This window comes from Scyliorhinus torazame, chromosome 3 (genome assembly GCF_047496885.1).
Source record: "Scyliorhinus torazame isolate Kashiwa2021f chromosome 3, sScyTor2.1, whole genome shotgun sequence".
Taxonomy (NCBI): Eukaryota; Metazoa; Chordata; class Chondrichthyes; order Carcharhiniformes; family Scyliorhinidae; genus Scyliorhinus; species Scyliorhinus torazame.
Genome location: NC_092709.1, coordinates 261,284,506 through 261,303,340, shown reverse-complemented (window position 1 = coordinate 261,303,340; position 18,835 = coordinate 261,284,506). Strand labels below are relative to the sequence as shown.

At 47.2% G+C, this 18,835-nt stretch overlaps 1 protein-coding gene across 4 annotated transcripts in view; it reads right to left on the bottom strand.

The window, feature by feature from the left end:
• Positions 1-18,835, bottom strand: part of LOC140409077 (probable E3 ubiquitin-protein ligase HERC1) — a 701,933-nt gene that overhangs the window by 420,004 nt on the left and 263,094 nt on the right. For all 4 annotated transcript variants that reach the window (XM_072497165.1, XM_072497164.1, XM_072497166.1 and 1 more), the window contains 3 exons: positions 4,516-4,671; positions 3,722-3,819; positions 1,542-1,637 (listed from right to left, as the gene is read on the bottom strand). In XM_072497165.1, coding sequence (XP_072353266.1) covers positions 1,542-1,637; positions 3,722-3,819; positions 4,516-4,671 — 350 coding nt within the window. The remainder of the gene's footprint in view (positions 1-1,541; positions 1,638-3,721; positions 3,820-4,515; positions 4,672-18,835) is intronic.

The window sequence follows — 18,835 nt, the reverse complement described above, 5'->3', positions numbered from 1 at the left end:
CCATCCGCTCATGCCCACCCTCCCATCCCTACCCTGCACCCACTCACTCTCTCCCTTCCAACCCCCAATTCACCTACCCCCCAAAACCCCAGTTCACTCAACCCCCCCTCCTTTTCCATCCCCCCAGCCCGTGACACCACCCAGAGCAAGTGCGTGGTCAATTCCAGTTTCACGTGCCTCGGAGTCACAACACAAGTGAATTAACCAATAATTCTTATAAAAATTCCCAAGTCTTTGGCCCTTGCTGGCCAATAATTACAGTCATCAATGATGCCGGCCAGTCGGCAATCACAAGTCTAAATCAGCACAGCCTTCTGGAACCTGTTTGAATTAAAGGCCCAGGCCTCGGATTCCGTCTGCGTGAATTAAAGTGGCAGGCTGCCTTAAAAACACATGTCCATAAATCATCCATGGATCAAAAATGTAACGGCAATAACAAAAGGGGAAATAAGGGAATAGACAGGGAACAAACAAGAAGGACCTGTACACCCCTAATTAGACTTCTCCACTTGGATGTGAGGAGCTGAGGTGAAAAAGCAGCAATAACGGCGATGGATAAACGGAAAACATTTTATAAATTAGACTCCAAATCCTAAACCATTAAAAACATTAATTAATGTTGGAGAGAAGCAGCCATCAGGGCTTAAATCTTCCACTGGCCCTGCTCCCCACTCCACTCCCTGCCCTGCAGCCCCAGAACACGGTCATTCCTCTCTCCCCCGCTTCTCTGGACCTGCAGCCACTCTGCCCCCCTCCCTCCCACAACAGCCCCAGCTCCCCACATTAAAACCAATCTTCAGCCCAAGCAACTATTTCAAACCATATTTAATTGGCCTATACCTATATCCCTTTATTCCCTTTTTTCTTCCACTTAACCAATCTAATCTTGAACATTGCTATAGTTTCTGCCTCAAACATTCGCCCTGGAAGTGATTTTGACTGCCTCACAAAATACAACATAGAAACAGGCCATTTGGCCTAACCAGTTCATTCCGGCCACCATTATGCTCCAATAGAGCTCTTTCCCGCCTTACTTCATTTAACTATCAGCATAACCTTCTAATCCTTTCTCCTTCATATATTTATCTAGTCTCCCTTTACATGCATTTATATATACACTTCAACTACTCCCTGTGGTAGTGAGTTCCACATTCTCTCCACTCATTGGCCAAATAAGTTTCTTCTGAATTCCCTATTTCATTTTTTTTTTGGTTACCATCTTATACTGATGGTGACCAATTTTTTACTTCCCTACATTCTTTGCCTGCTCTTCCCAAAATCTTCCATAATGTTTAAATCTTTCATTCAGGCAATACCTTAGCCTTCTCTTTCCAAAGGGAGAGAAAGATGGTCTGTTCATCCTTTCCCAATAGGTTGATTGGTTGGGTCAAATGGTCAGGTTTTGTGTTGTAACTTCTTAAATGCTCCTGTAATGTGCCTCAGAACATTTTGTTATGTTAAAGGTCAGGTGTTCTATTGTGTGTACATATAAAACAATGCCTGTTCTGATAGGATTCAGAACTAGTTTCTTCCTTCAGTACCTCATTTGCTTTGCCCGCTTCTTTTTCCTTTTTGCTTAAAGCAAGTGGCATTTCCCACATACAAGCAGAAAGAGAACTGAAGAGCCCCTCCAAGGTCTGAAAAAAAAAGAGATTTTTATTTTTAAAGGTGTACTCGAACATTTTTGGTAAATTCACACTTGAGATATGATAGATTGTCAAGAAGTCACAATCATAATCAGTACTCAAAATAAATTAAATGAGCTGCAGGCACAAATTCAAGTTGGAAATTATGATATAGTGGCTACTACTGAGACATGGCTGCGGGATGGTCAAGACTAGGAACTCAATATATCGGTTTATAAGGTTTAGGAGGGGTGAGTAGCCTTACTGATTAGAAATAGAATCAATTTATTGGTGGGAGACGATATAATGTGGGGAAAGCATCCAGCAGAGACCATGTGGGTGGAACTGAGGAACAGTAAAGGATCTAAAACTATAATAGGTGTTGTGTATAGACCCCCTGGTAGCAGTTTGGAGGTGCTACATTATATAAATTAAACAAGTGGGTCACAAAGGCATAGTATTAATGGGGGATTTTAACCTCAACAGAGATTGAGAGAGGCAGTCAAGCCCCTGACAGAAAGCTGGTGAATGTCTGGAGTGTGCCAGATATAATTTCCTACATCAATATGTCCTGGATGCAACGAGGGGACAAGCGATATTGGATTTTGTAATGAGCCGGATTTAATTAGTAATCTAATTGTGTGTGAACATTTATCAAAAAGTGATCATAATATGATCGCGTTCAATATAATGTTTGAAAGTGAAAGGCACAAATCAGCCACTAGAATTTTAGATTTAAGTAAGGCTGAATTTAATGAGAGGAGACAAAAAAAATCTGCTGATGGGTAAAACATTTGAAGAACAGTGAAAGATCTTTAACGCAATACAGAACCAGTTTACACCCAGACAGGGAAAAGCTCAATTTCACAGTACAAAACAGCCATGGACAATGTAAGAGATAAGGGACAGCATAAAACTAAAAGAGGTTACAAAAATGCAAAAAACAGCTCAGATCCTACCAAATGGGAAAGATACTAAGACCAGCAAAGGGCCACAAAGCAACTTATAAGGACTTAATAAAATTAACTTAAGCAAAACATTGATGAGGAGATTAATGAGACTGAAGAGTGACAAATCCCAGGACCTGACTGTTTCCATCTGAGCGTATTAAAGGAGGGAAGCACATTGTAAATCCCCTAACTATAATCCCTGAGTTCCTTAGATTCAAGAGTCGTCTCTCTGGATTGGAAAATTGTTCATGTCGCACTGCTTAAGAATGACAAAAGAGGAAAGCCAGGGAATTACAGGGTTATCTGGACTCTAAACGTTAGCTCTTTTCATGAACGTGAACTTCCAGGGACATGGTGCAAGCCATGTAGAGCAATGAAAATAAGTATGAGAAGTGTGTCAGGATAAAATGACAGATTAAAAGACGATCAGAGTCGGAGGTCACGGAAACGTCACTTTGGCAGGGCTACTCTGAACGAGTCAATCCTGTCAACAACCTTGGGTCCAAAACGGGCGGATTCCGTTTAGCAGTTCCCAGTTTGTAAAAGTCTGTTGGGAATCCCAGCAAGGACGCCATTTGTCCGTGGGGGGATTTTCCAATGGGGAGCCTCGCTAATTATATTTAAATGAATTCAAATGGAGTTCCTGTCATTGCATGGCGGAAACCCCATTACCTAACTGGTAGTGGGTGGGGACAATTGAACAGGGAAATCCCGCTGGCATGAAAGCTGTTTTGGATCTCCCCCTTGATTTGCCGTCCCCCACTGTAATTTCCAGAAATCTTCCCACTGGTGTTTTAAAAAAATCAACAAGGGAAAATTGAAGAGTTGTCCCGAGAACTACAATTGAGAAAATAACTGATGATACTCAGGAGAAGCCCATTTCCCCACAGTTCAGGAAGCTATTACAAGTTTGATTAAATTAACTTAACGATGGTGAAAATATTTTGAAAGTTTATGTTGAACACCACTGATATCCTTCATATTTTAATATGAAAAATAGAAAAAGAAAAGAATGTTTGAATGTTCCATGAGTAAAATTAATTAGACTGTTACAACTAGCTTGGCAGCTTTGATCTAGAGTCATATTGAACTGTATATATTTCTTAACCTTTCTTAATAATGGTCAAGTACACCAATAAATCTTACCTCTTTAATTTGGTTTGGCTCAAAGCAGGCAGGCAGCAGGGACTCCAAAATATGTAATGCTAGCAGCTTGGTACGTAAATTGCGTACAAGAGGAACACCTGGCGGAAAATGTTGTTGTAAAAGTTTTAACTAGTTCGTCAATTCATTAAGCAAATCAATAATAAATTGTGAGAATGCAAGTTCTGTTTCAAGAAGTAAGAAGATTTAGATTGCGCATCAATCTAAGCAAGAATAAGTAAAATCTATACAAATCATACACTTACAATATATTCTCATAAGTCCTAAGTTAAGTAAAAGCAAATCTTATCACAGGAATAGGAATCATTTAAAAATAGGCCATCAAAGGCTGTAAATGACAATTTCACAGCTTTTTGATTTATTGTTTATTGTTGTAATTACCATTAGTCCCTCACACACAATGCACTAAACTACAGAAGTTGTGAATGTAAGCATCGACAAGTTAACTGGTAAGCGCATTCCACAACCATTCTGACCAAAGCAACTGCATACGTTGAAATTATATGTGGACCAATTTCTTTATTCATTAACTTAAATTTTGGTCATTTTGAACTACCTTTTCACATGATTGACCAATACATGCCGCTTTCTGAAACTATCATAATAGTTAATGTTTCTAAACTTTACGTATTATAGAAAAGCACTTTTTGTATTACTGATAAAAGGTGTCAATGAAAGTTTTATGAACATTTAAAAGTTGCACTGACTCAAGGACACTGGAGTACATTATGAATAATATTCCTACAATATGCTAATTATCAGCTTAACCATTTCACCTGTTTCGTGCATCCGTGTAGCTATCAATAAAAGTGGATCAATCCATTTCACAGAAACAATATTGCTCTGTACATTTTTGAAGGAGATAACACGACGCAAGAAAACAAGAAAATCTCCCAACTGGGTTTCTACAATTCGTCTGTTTTTGCCATTATCTGTTTATAAGAGAAAAAGACACAAAACGTCATTAACAACTGATGAAAATAAACGTTGAAAAATAATAGCACACAAATAACTTCTATTTAATAGAGACATTACTAACTTTGTTCAAAAATACTCTGGGGTCTAGGTTCAAACCCAGCCCAATAAAGCTACCCTTTGACGGCAGTGAGGAATCCAGTAGGGAAATAAAAAATAATTTACTCTAGTTCCTAATAGGCATGGACACACCACAACATTGTCCTTAATTCAGAACTGAGAATAGATGTGACAAATTTAAAAAAGCATTGATGCTGTTGAATTTGATGCTGAGAGGTTGAGGCCGAGAAACATTGTTGAAACAGTACAAGGGACTTTGTTTTAGAAGGATGATTCTGTGAGCTGGGAATATGAGGCACTGGGATAGAATTCCAGGAAGTTGAAAGCACTCAGCCCATTATTCTCCATCCATTAAAAACTGTATTGCTAGCTCACAGAATCACTTCCAAGCATGCAATGTCATGATCCATTCTTCCCTATCTTCATGAGCATATCATTCACAAAAAGAGCCGAACAAATCAGTTTTGGTATTCTTCTGCGTGTCATGTTTTTCAGGGAGGTTGCATAGGATTTAATAGGATATACAGCCAACCAGTCTAAAGAAACATAGGAACATGGAATTAGGAGCATGAATTAGGAGCAGAGGTTGGCAATTCAGCTCTTTTTTTTAAAGAATATTTTATTGAAAATTTTTGGTCAACCATCACAGTACATTGTGTATCCTTTACACAATAATATAACAGTATAAATAACAATGACCTGTTTTATAAACAAAGAATAAATAATATATAACAAAAACGAAAACTAAAACTAAATGGCAACTGCCTTGTCTCAGATAAACACTCTCCAAAAATATGGTTTAACAATCCAATATACAATTATTTATAGCAACGACCTATACATATTATACATATATATTAATAACCCTGAGACCCCTTCTGGTTCCTCCCCCCCCCCCCCTCCCCCCTGGGCTGCTGCTGCTACCTTCTTCTTTTCCATTCCCTCTATCTTTCTGTGAGGTATTCGACGAACGGTTGCCACCGCCTGGTGAACCCTTGAGCCGATCCCCTTAGGACGAACTTAATCCGTTCCAGCTTTATAAACCCTGCCATGTCATTTATCCAGGTCTCCACCCCCGGGGGCTTGGCTTCCTTCCACATCAACAGTATCCTGCGCCAGGCTACTAGGGACGCAAAGGCCAAAACATCGGCCTCTCTCGCCTTCTGCACTCCCGGTTCTTGTGCAACCCCAAATATAGCCAACCCCCAGCTTGGTTCGACCTGGACCCCCACTACTTTCGAAAGCACATTTGTCACCCCCACCCAGAACCCCTGTAGTGCCGGACATGACCAGAACATGTGGGTGTGATTCGCTGGGCTTCTCGAGCATCTCGCACACCTATCCTCTACCCCAAAAAATTTACTGAGCCGTGCTCCAGTCATATGCGCCCTGTGTAACACCTTAAATTGAATCAGGCTTAGCCTGGCACACGAGGACGATGAGTTTACCCTACTTAGGGCATCCGCCCACAGCTCCTCCTCAATCTCCTCCCCCAGCTCTTCTTCCCATTTCCCTTTCAGCTCATCTACCATAATCTCCCCCTCGTCCCTCATTTCCCTATATATATATATATCTGACACCTTACCGTCCCCCACCCATGTCTTTGAGATTACTCTGTCCTGCACCTCATGCGTCGGGAGCTGCGGGAATTCCCTCACCTGCTGCCTCGCAAAAGCCCTCAGTTGCATATGCCGGAATGCATTCCCTTGGGGCAACCCATATTTCTCGGTCAGCGCTCCCAGACTTGCGAACTTCCCATCCACAAACAGATCTTTCAGTTGCGTTACTCCTGCTCTTTGCCATATTCCAAATCCCCCATCCATTCTCCCCGGGGCAAACGTATGGTTGTTTCTTATCGGGGACCCCACCAAGGCTCCCGTCTTTCCCCTATGCCGTCTCCACTGTCCCCAAATTTTCAAAGTCGCCACCACCACCGGGCTTGTGGTGTATTTCTTCGGTGAGAACGGCAATGGGGCCGTCACCATAGCTTGTAGGCTAGTCCCCCTACAGGACGCCCTCTCCAATCTCTTCCACGCCGCTCCCTCCTCTTCCCCCATCCACTTACTCACCATTGAGATATTGGCGGCCCAGTAGTACTCACTTAGGCTCGGTAGTGCCAGCCCCCCCCTATCCCTACTACGCTGTAAGAATCCCTTCCTCACTCTCGGGGTCTTCCCGGCCCACACAAAACTCATGATACTCTTTTCGATCCTTTTGAAAAAAGCCTTCGTGATCACCACCGGGAGGCACTGAAACACAAAGAGGAATCTCGGGAGGACTACCATTTTAACTGCCTGCACCCTCCCTGCCAGTGACAGGGATACCATGTCCCATCTCTTGAAGTCCTCCTCCATTTGTTCCACCAATCGCGTTAAATTTAACCTATGCAATGTACCCCAATTCTTGGCTATCTGGATCCCCAAGTAACGAAAGTCCCTTGTTACCTTCCTCAGCGGAAAGTCCTCTATTTCTCTGCTCTGCTCCCCTGGATGCACCACAAACAACTCACTTTTCCCCATGTTCAGTTTATATCCTGAGAATTCTCCAAACTCCCGAAGTGTCCGCATTATCTCTGGCATCCCCTCCGCCGGGTCCGCTACATATAACAACAAATCATCCGCATACAGAGATACCCGGTGTTCTTCTCTACTCTAAGTACTCCCCTCCACTTCTTGGAACCCCTCAATGCTATTGCCAGGGGCTCAATCGCCAGTGCAAACAGCAATGGGGACAGAGGGTATCCCTGCCTTGTCCCTCTATGGAGCCGAAAGTATGCAGATCCCCGTCCATTCGTGACCACACTCGCCACTGGGGCCCTATACAACAGCTGCACCCATCCAACATACTCATCTCCAAAACCAAATCTCCTCAGCACCTCCCACAAATAATCCCACTCCACTCTATCAAATGCTTTCTCGGCATCCATCGCCACCACTATCTCCGCTTCCCCCTCTGGTCGGGGCATCATCATTACCCCTAGCAGCCTCCGTATATTCGTATTCAGCTGTCTCCCCTTCACAAACCCAGTTTGGTCCTCATGGACCACCCTCAGGACACAATCCTCTATCCTCATCGCCATTACCTTGGCCAGAATCTTAGCGTCTACATTTAGGAGGGAAATAGGTCTAGAGGACCCGCATTGCAGCGGGTCCTTTTCCTTCTTTAGGAGAAGCGATGTCGTTGCCTCAGACATAGTCGGGGGCAGCTGTCCCCTTTCCTTTGCCTCATTAAAGGTCCTCATCAGTAGCGGGGCGAGCAAGTCCACATATTTCCTGTAAAATTCAACTGGGAATCCATCCGGTCCCGGAGCCTTCCCCGCCTGCATGCTCCTAATTCCTTTCACTACTTTCTCTATTTCAATCTGTGCTCCCAGTCCCACCCTTTCCTGCTCCTCCACCTTGGGAAATTCCAGCCGGTCCAGAAAGCCCATCATTCTCTCCCTCCCATCCGGGGGTTGAGCTCGTATAATTTTTTATAAAATGCCTTGAACACTCCATTCACTCTCTCCGCTCCCCGCTCCATCTCTCCTTCCTCATCCCTCACTCCCCCTATTTCCCTCGCTGCTCCCCTTTTCCTCAATTGGTGGGCCAGCAACCTGCTCGCCTTCTCCCCATATTCGTACTGTACACCCTGTGTCTTCCTCCACTGTGCCTCTGCAGTACCCGTTGTCAGCAAGTCAAATTCTACGTGTAGCCTTTGCCTTTCCCTGTACAGTCCCTCCTCCGGTGCCTCCGCATATTGCCTGTCCACCCTCAGAAGTTCTTGCAGCAACCGCTCCCGTTCCCTACTCTCCTGCTTTCCTTGATGTGCCCTTATTGATATCAGCTCCCCTCTAACCACTGCCTTCAGCGCCTCCCAGACCACTCCCACCTGGACCTCCCCATTGTCATTGAGTTCCAAGTACTTTTCAATGCACCCCCTCACCCTTAGACACACCGCCTCATCTGCCATTAGTCCCATGTCCATTCTCCAGGGTGGGCGCCCTTCTGTTTCCTCCCCTATCTCTAAGTCCACCCAATGTGGAGCGTGATCCGAAATGGCTATAGCCGTATACTCCGTTCCCCTCACCTTCGGGATCAACGCCCTTCCCAAAACAAAAAAGTCTATTCGTGAATAGACTTTGTGGACATAGGAGAAAAACGAAAACTCCTTACTCCTAGGTCTGCTAAATCTCCACGGGTCTACTCCTCCCATCTGCTCCATAAAATCTTTAAGCACCTTGGCTGCTGCCGGCCTCCTTCCAGTCCTGGACCTCGACCTGTCCAGCCCTGGTTCCAACACCGTATTGAAATCTCCCCCCATTACCAACTTTCCCACCTCTAGGTCCGGGATGCGTCCTAGCATACGCCTCATAAAATTGGCATCATCCCAGTTCGGGGCATATACGTTTACTAAAACCACCATCTCCCCCTGTAGTTTGCCACTCACCATCACGTATCTGCCCCCGCTATCCGCCACTATAGTCTTTGCCTCAAACATTACCCGCTTCCCCACTAATATAGCCACCCCCCTGTTTTTCGCATCTAGCCCCGAATGGAACACCTGCCCCACCCAACCTTTGCGTAGTCTCACCTGGTCTATCAGTTTCAAGTGCGTTTCCTGTAACATAACCACGTCTGCCTTAAGTTTCTTAAGGTGTGCGAGTACCCGTGCCCTCTTTATCGGCCCGTTCAGCCCTCTCACGTTCCACGTGGTCAGCCGGGTTGGGGGGCTTTTTACCCCCCCCCTTGTCGATCAGCCATCCCCTTTTTCCAGCTCCTCACCCGGTTCCCACGCAGCTGTGTCCCCCCCAGGCGGTGCCCCCCGCCCATCCCACCCCATACCAGCTCCCCCCTCTCCCCAGCAGCAGCAGCCCAATAATTCCCCCCTCCCACCCCCCTCCGCTAGATCCCCCACTAGCGTAGTTACACCCCCCATGTTGCTCCCAGAAGTCAGCAAACTCTGGCCGACCTCGGCTTCCCCCCGTGACCTCGGCTCGCACCGTGCGATGCCCCCTCCTTCCTGCTTCCCTATTCCCGCCATGATTATCATAGCGCGGGAACCGAGCCCGCGCTTCCCCCTTGGCCCCGCCCCCAATGGCCAACGCCCCATCTCTTCCACCTCCTTTCCTCCCCCCACCACCTCCTGTGGAAGAGAGAAAAGTTACCACATCGCAGGATTAATAACATAAAACTCCTCTTTCCCCCCTTCTTCGCCCCCCATACTCGCCCCACCACTTTGTTTCAAACGTTCTTTTTTTTAAATAATCCGCTCATTCCAATTTTTCTTCCACGATAAAAGTCCACGCCTCATCCGCCGTCTCAAAGTAGTGGTGCCTCCCTTGATATGTGACCCACAGTCTTGCCGGTTGCAGCATTCCGAATTTTATCTTCTTTTTGTGAAGCACCGCCTTGGCCCGATTAAAGCTCGCCCTCTTTCTCGCCACCTCCGCACTCCAGTCTTGGTATACGCTGATCACCGCGTTCTCCCACTTACTGCTCCGAGTTTTCTTTGCCCATCTAAGGACCATCTCTCTGTCCTTAAAACGGAGGAATCTCACCACTATGGCTCTAGGAATTTCTCCTGCTCTCGGTCCTCGCGCCATCACTCGGTATGCTCCCTCCACCTCCAGCGGACCCGCCGGGGCCTCCGCTCCCATTAACGAGTGCAGCATCGTGCTCACATATGCCCCGACATCCGCTCCCTCCGCACCTTCAGGAAGGCCAAGAATCCTTAGGTTGTTCCTCCTCGCGTTGTTCTCCAGCGCCTCCAGCCTTTCCACACATCGTTTATGGTGTGCCTCGTGCATCTCCGTCTTCACCACCAGGCCCTGTATGTCGTCCTCATTCTCGGCAGCCTTTGCCTTCACGCCCCAAAGCTCCCGCTCCTGGGTCTTTTGCTTCTCCTTTAGCCCTTCGATCGCCTGTAATATCGGGGCCAACAGCTCCTTCTTCATTTCCTTTTTGAGTTCTTCCACGCAGCGTTTCAAAAACTCGTGTTGTTCAGGGCCCCATATTAAACTGCCACCTTCCGACGCCATCTTGGTTTTTGCTTGCCTTCCTTGCCGCTGCTCTAAAGGATCCACCGCAATCCGGCCACCTTCCTCTCCTTTTTCCATCCGTATCCAGGGGGGATTCCCTTCTGGTTCACCGCACAGTACTTTTAGCCGTTAAAATTGCCGTTGGGGCTCTTATTAAGAGCCCAAAAGTCCGTTACACCGGGAGCTGCCGAAACGTGCGACTCAGCTGGTCATCGCCGCACCCGGAAGTCCTTCGGCAATTCAGCTCTTTGAGCCTGCTCCACCATCAGATCATGGCTGATCTCTTCCTGGTCACAAATCCAGCTCCCCATCTGTTCCCCATATCCCTTTAACCCATTTAAAAAAATCAGAAATATATCTATCTCCTTCTTGAAACCATTTAATGACTCAGATTCCACCGCACAATGGGGCAGCGAGTTCCACAAATTCACCACCCTCTGCGAGAAGTAGTTCCTTCTCATCTCAGTTCTAAATCTACAACCTCTGAACCTATATCTGTGACCTCTCATTCTAGATTGCCCCACAAGGAGGAACATTTGGTCTACGTTTACTTCATCAAACGTTTTAGTATTTTATATACCTCAATTAGATCCCCTCTCACCCTCTAAACTCCAGCGAGTATAAGCTCAAACTGTTTAATCTCTCCTCACACATCAACCCTTTCATCCCCGGAATTAATCTGGTGAACCTCCTCTGAACTGCCTCTAATGCCACCATATCGTTCCTCAAATAACGAGACCAAAACTGGACACAATATTCCAGATGTAGTCTCACCAACACCCTTTACAATTGCAATAACACTTCTCTACTTTTATACTTAAGTCGTCTTTCAAAAACACTAACATTTTATTTGCCTTCTTAATTACATGCTGAACCTGCACACTGTAGCCACCTAAATTGGCCAATTCCCGATGTAAAATGGCGAATGGCAAAGGCTGATGGGAAAGTCAGCCAACACAGGCAGAAACCAGTAGGTGCAGGTTTATTGTGTATTTAACTCTGCAAAAGCCCAGACAGCATCGATACCAGCGACCATCAGCATAATAATGTAGCGCCCATCTACATACTAATGAGCAATCCCCGGGAACAATAGCCAGACTCCCCGGCGCCAGCAGGAGTCAACACAAAAGAGGTTAACGAACACCTCAAGACCGTCCATCGATCAGGGAACTGCTCCAGTATTGGAGAAATCGAACCAAGCGATTGGAACGAAGTCCAATCACCTAGAACCAAGTACAGGGTCCGCCCCGAAAGGCGGGAAGCCCCTGGGGACTATAAAGTTAAGCCCCCAAGTTCAACTCACTCTCTTCGTCCTGCCCGAGTCACCCAGCAACACGAACCAACCTTGAACGTGACCGGTGCAGTGACCAACGAAAGAAGTAAGTCTTAATTCAACGCTCACTACGAGATATGCGCTCCTAGCTACCAATCCGTACCAACTTCGAATCCCGCAGACTCAGAACCCGAACGAAAGGCCATTTTGTTCCCCTGACCTGGTGGGCCAGTCCGAAGTTAAGTATAGGCCTGTTAGTTGTAGAAGTAGCTTAGACATAGAATTTGTGCATGAGTAGCGATTACTGTGTATAACAAATGTGCTTTGATTTGAATCTTACTAATCGGTATATTGAGTTATTGATCATTACTTGGACTTGAACCTCGTGGCGGTCATAAAGATACCTGGCGACTCGTGAGCAAAGGTAACAGAACAGAGCAATTGAACCAACCGGAAAGTTAGCAACATTATTTGGCGACTTCCTGACGGGACCCGATCTAGAAGTGGCATAACCACTCCGGCAGAACCCAGAATTTGAATTAGAGATCCAATTGGGAATAGAAAACCACAAGCGTTCAAGCAGTTCTGATCAATACTCATAATTCGGAAGTGTGTGTATGCATGCGTAACTAACAGGGCGATAAGGTAAAACTGATAGATTTTTTGTTGCGACAAAACTGTCGGGAGTTTGTATATCGGAAAGTAGCGAAAGCCGTACCCGTATTTACAGCACCGCCTTAATACCCCTGTCCCAAATTTGAAGAGCAGCATTCGGATAGGAAAGATGGCAATGCAGGCAATGCAACACCTCATGAACCCAGAGGAATTTGCGGTCGCAGCGACCAGCAGCAGTAGAGTGGGACAATGTCCCATTTGGGAGGAAGAAACCAGGAAGTACCTCAAAGGGAAAGGATGGCCCCTTTGGAGCGAATTTTGTGACGAGGAATCAGGCCCCGGGAGTATAGGACATACTTGGTGGGAGACCCTGAGCGAGATCCACATGAAGAGCTTAGGGAAAGCTCGCAAGCCGATGGCAATCGTGTCCTGCTTGGCACAGTTGCGAGGCACAGAGGAGATCATTAGGATGCTCCGGAAAGAGGTAGAAGGCAAACATCGAATGAATAAGGTCGATGTAAGCGAGGTAGAAAGAGAGAACTTAGAGTTAAGGAGGAAGTTGGCAGCAAAAGACGGAGAGGTGGAGGATGCCAAAATGACACATCAGTCTTGTCTGGCGCACTTAAGCAGCTTCCAGTCCCAGTATGAAAAGGCCTATCAGGCCACGCAACGTGCAGTCCTGGTACGAGAAGAAACCGAGAAGCAAGTAGAAGTATTGCAGAGGCAGAGTAGTGACCTAAAGGCAGCGTTAAGAGCACTCCATGCTGCCACCACGGAGCAAAGACAAAGCTCACTAGACCACGCAAAGTGCCGGAAGCAGATTGCAGAGCTGCAATCTCTGCTTTCAGTCCAAAAGGGATTCCAGGAAACCTTTGGAGCAAAGTTAGAAGAGGAAGACGGCCCTGATTGGGAAGAATTAAATGAAACAGCGCAGAGATATGTTCAGGGAACATGTGCGCACGGAAAGCCACAGAAGACAAAAGCGCCCCAACCCCCCACAGAGCAGATAGTTCAGGCTCCAATGAACCCAGTAACCACCCGCCGCACAGCCATATTGGACTATACGGAATTTCTATACTACACCCCCTTAACAGTGACCCAATTACGGGACGCGTGCGAGAAAATCACACCATTCCTCCCTACCTCAGACCCCCACCATTTCTTTGCCAGAGTAAAGCAGCATGTACGGCCTGGATGAGCGAGAGCATGCAAAGCTCACAGTTTTAAGTTTAGACCCTTCAATCGTCGCAGCCCTTCCCGACCCACAGAATGTAGGAGGAGGCACCCTTGCAGAAATGCATACCGCGATCCTGGATGCGATCGGGTATAACCGGGGTGACCCCGTAGATGGCCTCAATAAATGCAGGCAAAAGATCGAGTACCCCACAGCATTCGCTGGACGCCTGTGGATCCACTTTGCAGCAGTCTTTGGAGACTTAGACCGCGCCCATTTGTCCCCAGACGACATGGCTTAATGGACCAACACCCTTATCTCCCATGCCACAGAAACAGGACAGAAAGCGTGCGCCAAATATGATCCCTCAGAGGAGGCTCATAACGAGAAGTGGGTAGTAAAAAGATTGTCCCACGCCTGGGAGCAGTCTGTACAAAGCAAACCCGCAGTTAAAAATCCCGAGGAAAAGCAGGCCGACGCAGATATACAGGCAGTTACAACACACCAGAATCCCGCATGGGTAAATGAAGGAAAGAACAGCCCCCCCACCCAAGTCACAGGAGTGTTACAACTGTGGCCATTTAGGACACTGCAAAAGAGTGCAATGCCCCTAGAAAGCCAGAGAGAGCCCAGCAGACGGGCACTCTGAGTAAGAAAAAGACAGAGCCGATTCATAATGTTAGCGCCCGTTCAGATTAGACGGACCTGACTGGAATGGACTGACGGTATACGGGCTCCCCCAGTTGGGTCTGCGACACCCTTTGGGATAGGTCCGGACAACCGGTAGTTGCAGCGAAAATTCGGGGACAGCCCATCGAATATCTATGGGACACAGGAGGGTCCCGCACCACAATAAATTCCTCCACCCTGTTTCAAAAGGACACGTGGCCCACTACAGCCACCATCACCCTCAGCGGCTTTACAGGCCACTCACAGCAGGGACACATCACAGCCCCTGTACCCATTCAAATCGGCAACATCACCACCAAGCACCCCGTGGTTTTAGTAAACCTGCCCCACACAGCAGAACACATTCTGGGAATAGACTTCATGAATTCACACAATCTTTCATTTGATCCAGTCAACCAGTGTGTCTTGAAAATGGCAAAGTCTGCAAGAGCAACGCTCAACATAGGAGAATACGCAAACAAAATTAGCGGTGTCGGCGAATTGAAAATGAAATGAAATGAAAGGAAATGAAAAATGAAATGAAAATCGCTTATTGTCACAAGTAGGCTTCAAATGAAGTTACTGTGAAAAGCCCCTAGTCGCCACATTCCGGCGCCTGTTCGGGGAGGCTGTTACAGGAATTGAACCATGCTGCTGGCCTGCCTTGGTCTGCTTTCAAAGCCAGCGATTTAGCCCTGTGCTAAACAGCCCCTTTTTGGTTCAACCCGACCACGCTTAGCACGGATAAGCAGGTTAGGGCAGTTCTGCAAAAGAACAGGACAGCATACGCGACCCACAAACACGACTGTGGACGGATGACTGGTTCCATACAGATCACAGAACCTGACCCTAGACCCCCAAAACAGTATGGATTTTCCCAAGAGGCAGAGGGAGAAATCGCAAAGGTAATAGATAGCTTATTAGAGCAGGGCATACTTGGATCAGTAGCCTCCACTAATAATGCCCCGATTTGGTCAGTGAGAAAGCCCGATGGATCATGGCGACTGACCATCGATTACCGGGAACTCAACAAAATCACCCCCACAGTAGCCACAAGTCCCGAGACCATGCTCAAGCAGGGACTCAATTCCCGATTCTTTACGGTTTTGGATGTCAGTAATGGATTCTGGTCCATTCCATTGGCAAAGGCGTGCCAGTACAAATTTGCCTTCACTTTTAAAAATCAGCAGTACAAGTGGACATGCCTGCCACAAGGATTCCACAACTCCCCCTCCATTTTCCACCGACAGCTGGCAAATGGTTTAGCCAAATTTTCTCGCCCCGAATGTCTGGTCCAGTACGTAGACGACCTACTACTGCAAACAGACACCAAGGAAGAGCACATCGAGCTTCTGTCCGAACTCCTGGAACTCTTACACTCAATTGGTTGTAAAGTTAACCCCAAAAAGGCCCAGATTTTGGAAGATAAGGTGATATATTTGGGTACAATTATCACACATGGTAAACGCGAGATCGAGCACAAAAGAATTGACTCGACTGCTAAATTGCCCCTTCCCCAGAACGTTTCAGCCCTCCGGTCGTTTTTAGGACTGGTTGGCTACTGCCGAAACCACATTGACGGTTTCGCCAGCAAGGCAGCACCCCTCTCAGACCTCCTAAAGAAAGGAGCCCCCTGGGAATGGCTTCTGCAGCATACGGATGCTGTGGACTCTTTAAAACAGGCACTCATAGCCGCCCCCGCACTACAAGTTCCCGATCCGCTTTCCCCTTATGCTATAGAGGAAGCAACCACAGACTGCACCCTTGCGGCCGTGCTCCTCCAGGAACGGCACGAACAGTTAAGGCCCGTAGCTTACGCCTCCAGAATTTTAAATGCTGTGGAGCAGGGATTTTCAGCCTGAGAGAGGCTCGCAGTATTTTGGGAAGTTCAGTATTTTTCGTACATTACCGGATTGAACCCCATCACAATCCTCACAGAACACAGCCCCACCCAACTTTTACTGGACGGACGACTCAAGGACGGTACAGTCAGTCAAATAAGAGCAGCCAGATGGACCCTTCTCTTGCAGGGACGGGACATCACTGTTAAACGGACAAAGACCCACACATTTTTAGCCAACAACCTACAGTACCCCGGAACCCCCCATGAATGTGAAATTATCTCTCCACACCACAACACAGGCCCCTTTATTGCTAAAACACCCCCCAGAAAGATAGGTAGTTCAACCCAGAGCCCCCAGCATACAGACACGTGCGAGCCCATAAGGATATATGTGGATGGAGATTCCATAATATTGGATGGGAAGCACAGAACAGGTTGCGGTATTTATGCTGAGGACGCGCAGGGACGCGCCCTGGAAGAAATAGCAATAAAACTTCCAGGACACTTAGGTGCGCAGGCAGCAGAGCTTGCGGCCATCGCATATATAGTGGAACACCCAGATTCCTTCCCCAGCCCAGCAGGCATATACTCGGACAGCCTCTATTTCTGCAACAGCCTTACGGAATTCCTGCCCCTGTGGAAAGCAAGAGGATTTGTTTCCGCAGACGGAAAACCCCTCCCCTCAGCCCCATTACTCCGTCACATCTTAGAGAGAGCACAGAACAGGACTTTTGGGATAGTCAAAGTTTGAAGTCACCATCGTTCCTCCTCCCCTGGAAATGTAAAAGCCGACGCACTGGCTAAAGCAGGCTCCAGGCACGGATACTTTTGGACACCCCCCGAAAGCGCACCAGTGAATGCAGTTCAGGTCTCACAACTAAGATCGAGGATCTAGTGCAGGCCCAGAAGCAGGACAGCAATCTCAGGGAGATTTTAAAAGGAAACTATCCAGCACCCTACGAGAGGTTTAAAAATGCTCTGGCCACACGACGGTGTGGTGTTAAAAGACACCCTTTATGTGGTTCCTGAACAAGACAGGAATCAACTGATTTGTTTGTTCCATGACGGTCATGGACATCAGGGAATCGATCCCACTACAGCCCACCTCAGGCAGCTTTGTTGGTGGCCGAATTTAAAGGACGATGTAAATCACTACATCGAGAATAGTCTTATCTGCGCCCAGAATAATCCGGACAGATATGCCAAAAAGGCTGAGCTTAGTCACACCCGACCTGTTAATGGCCCCTGGACTAACCTCCAGATTGATTTTATAGGACCATTGCCCCCTTGCAGGAATGGTTACAAATATGTACTCGTGGTGATAGACATGTTTACAAAATGGGTGGAAGCATTCCCATCCAGGACAAACACTGCAAAGACCACAGCCAAAATTTTGACCCACCACATCTTTACAAGATGGGGACTCCCCCGCAGCATTGAATCCGACCAAGGTTCCCATTTTACAGGACGTGTCATGAAGACCGTCCTCGCGATATTTGGCATTACCCAAAAATTCCACATTGCATACCACCCACAGTCGAGTGGTATCGTGCAGCACATGAATCGGACCCTAAAATCCACCCTCAGAAAAATGGTCCAGCAAAACAACACCTCTTGGGACTCAGTCCTCCTTTTTGCGCTGATGTTTTTGCGAAATACAGTTTCCACATCCACAGGTTACACCCCACACACTCTCATGACCGGACGCCCCATGAAAGGCACAGAATGTTTATTAGGTTTAGACTTGACCAGCCCCGAAGTGACGGCCCTCACACACGAGAACGCAGTCAAACAATTAGTAGCTAATGTTCAAACGGCTCAGCTAGCAGCCGCAGTGAAATTGGGCACAAGAAAGAAACAGAGCAAGGCCTGTTTCGACAAGACAGTGCATGCGACTGAGTTCAGTGTAGGACAGCAAGTCATGCTCTCCGTATACAACCCCAGAACATTCCTGTCACCAAGGTACTCGGGTCCGTACTCCATTGCAGACAAAGTAAGCCCTTCCGTCTACAAGATAAAGTATCCCAAAGGAAAGACTGCGTGGTTCCATATCAACCAGCTGAAGGCATATGGAACACAGTCTAACCACGCACACCACGTCATGCTCGACGCAGCACACCACACCCCGCCCACAGCCAACGTAACCCTACCATCCCCCAACACGTCCAGCCCAGCCACGGACTCAACCTCGACTCCACCCCCGAAATATACACTCCGCCCCGGAACGCCCACAGACTGCAGCAGCAGAGACAGCGACTGTGACTCGGACGATAGACACAGCACGCCTCCCTACTATCCCCATACAACAGGATCCACACCCAGCGAATCTGACCCACGATTCAAGTGATCCCTTCATGATCACTTTCCTAAACAAACCCCACCACCAACCAACAATGACGACCCCGATTCCATCCCCACACAACTAGACACCACCTATTGGCACAGAGACAATTCGTTCAGACTCGTCT